The sequence below is a fragment of the Vipera ursinii genome, assembly GCF_947247035.1.
Source record: "Vipera ursinii genome assembly, chromosome: Z".
Taxonomy (NCBI): domain Eukaryota; kingdom Metazoa; phylum Chordata; class Lepidosauria; order Squamata; family Viperidae; genus Vipera; species Vipera ursinii.
In genome coordinates, this window is record NC_139517.1 from 43,836,788 (window position 1) to 43,840,832 (window position 4,045).

Here is a 4,045-nt window from a genome sequence, read left to right on the forward strand (position 1 = left end):
ATAATAATAATAATAATAATAATAGACCTTGGAGGTCATCTAGTTCAACCTCCCTGCTCAGGCAGGAAACCCTATATTATTTCAGACAAATGGCTGTCCAGTCTCTTCTTAAAAACTTCCAGTGTTGGAGAATTCACAGCTTCTGGAGGCAGATTGTTCCACTGATTAATTGTTCTAATTGTCAGGAAATTTCTCCTTAGTTCTAGGTTGCTTCTCTCTGTGATTTGTTTCCATCTGTTGCTCTTCTCTTGCCCTCAGGTGGTTTGGAGAATAGCTTGGCTCCCTCTTCTTTGTGGCAGCCCTGAGATATTGGAACACTGCTATCATGTCACCCCTAGTCCTTCTCTTCATTAAACTAGACATACCCAATTCCAGATATATAGATACTGAAAGGCAGATTGATATAATGGTTAATGGCATCAGGAGACCATGAACCTTAGGCAAAAGACTGGCTGGGTGACATTGGACCAGTGGCTCTCGTTCTAAGAAGAAGGAAATGGCAAACAACTTCTGAAAATCTTGCCCATAAAACTGCATGGACTTGACAAGGCAGCAACAAAACAACTGACTATTCTAGCTGACTTTATACTATTTGTCTGTCAAAATATGACACTGAATAATTCCAAAAATTGCATGACATTTTGGAACAATTTATTTAATTAACACATGCTCATAGCATTTTGCATTCATAAAAACATTAAAACAAAAATTTGATGACTCAGTTTTAATATAGACAAATAAAAATGAATAGCAATAAGCACAATACCCAACTATTGTGTACAATTCCAAATACTTATTTTTTATGCATTAGAGTCAATGGCATTGAAGCATTATCAGCTGTATATGTAATGATTATTAAACAACTACAAAGCAAAACAAAATTATACACATCTGGCAGTTTGATTAACAAAATTAAAAAGTGAAGATGTAAAATGAAGGTAATGGTTAAAAGGATTGTTTTTTTAACTGTTGGAAGAGAATTCTATTAGCAAACAAATAAGACATTAGTTTGCTTTCAATCTTTATGGATATTTTTCAGCCTTGTAAATAGTCACTGACCTATATAACGCTATGTAAACTTTCCTATATCCAGTTTTCCCAAAAGTGCCTTTCCAAAAGACAACTGCACTTTCTTGGAGTTTTTTTGTTTGAAAACATTTCACTTTTCCAAGAAGCTTCTTCAGTTTAGTTCTACAGAACTGAAGATGCTTCTTGGATGAGAAGGAAAACGTTTTCAAAGAAAAAAAAACAAGTTGGTCCAGTTTCTTTTTAGAAAAGCACTTTTGGGACAACCATAATCTAGATTATTGAGATGTAACACTTTGTTATATCCAGTGTTATTCATTTTATATTTTGTATTAATGAAAATATTTATATCAAAGCATTATATTTTGTTGTGAAATGCAGAAATGAAGAATAAAGGTGAAGCTCAAAATAATGAGAAGTTTGCATTAATAAGTTCCTGCCCAGTAAACACTGACCGTCCACCATATACTGGTATGTAATTGTTAATTCTAAAATGGCCATGTTTGGTTTAATCTTATTTTGGATAAGCATGCAACTGTCTCTTGAACTATGTTTCCACATGTTGATTAGGCTCCACATGTTGACATGATGCCATGCATTTTGTTTTCTTAAATTATCTCAATGTCACTAAATTATAGCTTCACAGATAACTAAATGAAGATGGCTTACCAACATTTACTATAAAATATGTGCAGAAGGGTATAGATGAAATGAATCTATACAGTTTTTGCAATTTTTAAAATAACTTGAGATTTTGGGGCACCTCATTTTTACTTTAGAATTATTGTTTTGCTGACATATTGAAGAATTCTCATTGTGGACCTGCCAGATAATTAGAAGCGATGTTGTGTTCATAAATTTGTGTTTAAAACATTATTTTTATTAACCAGTCATCCTTCCAGTTTGTTTTTTGCTCTCATCTTCATTCTCTCCCAAACATGAACATTTTTATCATAATAGTAACAGCCATGCACAGTATGTATAAAAATGCAAGGTTAATAAAACAGAATTATTCAATAATATTTATTTAAAATCTAGAAAGATGCTAAGATCTATGTGTTTGATCATTAGAGCTGGTTAGAGACCCCTGCTATAAAACAAAAGTAAAAAGATATTCTACTACCTGTTGCTAATCAAACATTAGTAAGCATGGGAAAATAGATGTGTTACGTACCTCTTTAAAGAAAAACAAAGTATATTTTCTACTCATGCAAAGTTGCTATTGATTATTAAATACTTCTAATAACTAATAATTTTAGTTATTATCAACTTACCTCTGAATTTTTTCAACACATTATCCAATCCGTAAAGCTTGATTTTCATGAAAACTAAAATTTTATTGCAACATTTTAAAGTTCATTCATTCATGTTTTTCCCACCTGTAGGTAAATACACACTTTTTGATCTGCAAGACTATGCAACAAAGAATCAAGACCAACTAATAATGCACCTAGAAAAGATCCTGAAACCTGATAATTTTGAGAAACTGAAAAAAGAACTGATGTGTAGTGTGCTGAATACGTTTTTTTCATTTACTGCTCAGAAATATTATGAACTGTTTAGAAACGGTGAACTGAAAGAATTTTTGCAAAATGTTTCTAGTGGTAAGAAATCAGAAAAAATACCTAAGAAACTTCTTAACTTTATGTTCTCTAAGAAAAAAATCAACCGTAAAAGAAAGGCCCAGGAACAGATGCAGAGACAAGGCAATATTAATTTGAAAAAAAGGCAGTTGGTTAATATTGATGATGATGATGATGATGATGATAAAAATGATGATAATGAGCTAGATAAAGTTACACGTGGAACTGATAATGAAAAAATAATCCAGATTCACCCAATTGAACATAAACCTGAAAAAAACCAATTGGTTAATATTGATGATAATGATGATAAAAATGATGATAATGAGCTAGATAAAGTTACACGTGGAACTGATAATGAAAAAATAATCCAGATTCACCCAATTGAACATAAACCTGGTAATGAAGATAGTAATGTGACAGAAGAACATTGGCTAGATCAAGATTCAAAATTCAAGATTCAAGCCATTAAGAACTGGTATGGAAAAAATAATTATAACAGGGAAGAAATCTCTTTAAACTACATTTCCATTCATAAGCATAAAGCATACTCCTGCTTCACAGCTCAGGATGTATTACAGTTCAAATTGCCAGATGACCCAGATTATTCTATTCTAGCAATTCTGGAGGATAAAAAAGATTTTACTCGTTCAGGAAATCTGAAAAAGGATGTGGAATTTGCATTGCAATTTAACATGGCTGTTCTAAATGTTAAATTTTGTGAAGTTACATCCTCTAATGGATTTTTTAATCGGATACAAGCTAATGGTTCCTTTGCTGAATCTGAAATTTTTTTAAAATGTATTGTGTTTGAAATTGTGTTGCCTGTTCTAGCACTGTATAAGTGGGTAAACTTAGATGCTTTCAAGAATGCTGTATATCTTAATACATAGAAGCAAATCTTCTTTCAGTGAGAAGAAGTTGCAAGTGCACCTTCAGTATTCCACTGAAAATGTCATTTCATTGCTTGATTAAATGGTAAATAACTTTTGATTGGATGGTTGACTAAGGAAGAATTCAGGGGGGGTTTTTTGTCCCCCCCTTTCCACAGCAGCCATTTTGATTCCTCTCTGATAGAATAGGAAGTTGTGATCTCATTATGGACTACAATTCTTTTTTTATATAATATTCCAAAAATAGATTTGTGAATAAAAAAGTCAGTCACCACATTCTAATTTTATCCCTGGTTCTTTTTTGTCTTTTCTGTATCATGACTGTATTTGTAAGTATGCCCACCATTCCAACTCTATACCATCTTCTAATAATCTTTTTCTTGTTTTCAGGTCTCCATTTTAATCTAAGAGATGTTTATATGTGATTACTCTTCCTAAATTTATGAATTTGGGGTGCATGAAAATCTCTAATATGGATAGCCAATTGGGGATTTCTATATAATTAAATTTTTTAATTTTTATCCACACGTCTAATAGTGCCTG

At 31.9% G+C, this 4,045-nt stretch overlaps 1 protein-coding gene across 1 annotated transcript; it reads left to right on the forward strand.

Moving 5' to 3' along the window:
* Positions 1 to 1,309: 1,309 nt before the first annotated feature.
* LOC310649275 (uncharacterized protein) lies at positions 1,310 to 3,502 on the forward strand (the record flags this gene model as incomplete). The annotated part of the gene is made up of 2 exons (XM_083377576.1): positions 1,310 to 1,497; positions 2,412 to 3,502. The coding sequence occupies exons 1-2, from the start codon at positions 1,410 to 1,412 to the stop codon at positions 3,500 to 3,502; spliced, it is 1,179 nt and encodes a 392-aa protein (XP_083233702.1). The 5' UTR covers positions 1,310 to 1,409.
* Positions 3,503 to 4,045: the final 543 nt, after the last annotated feature.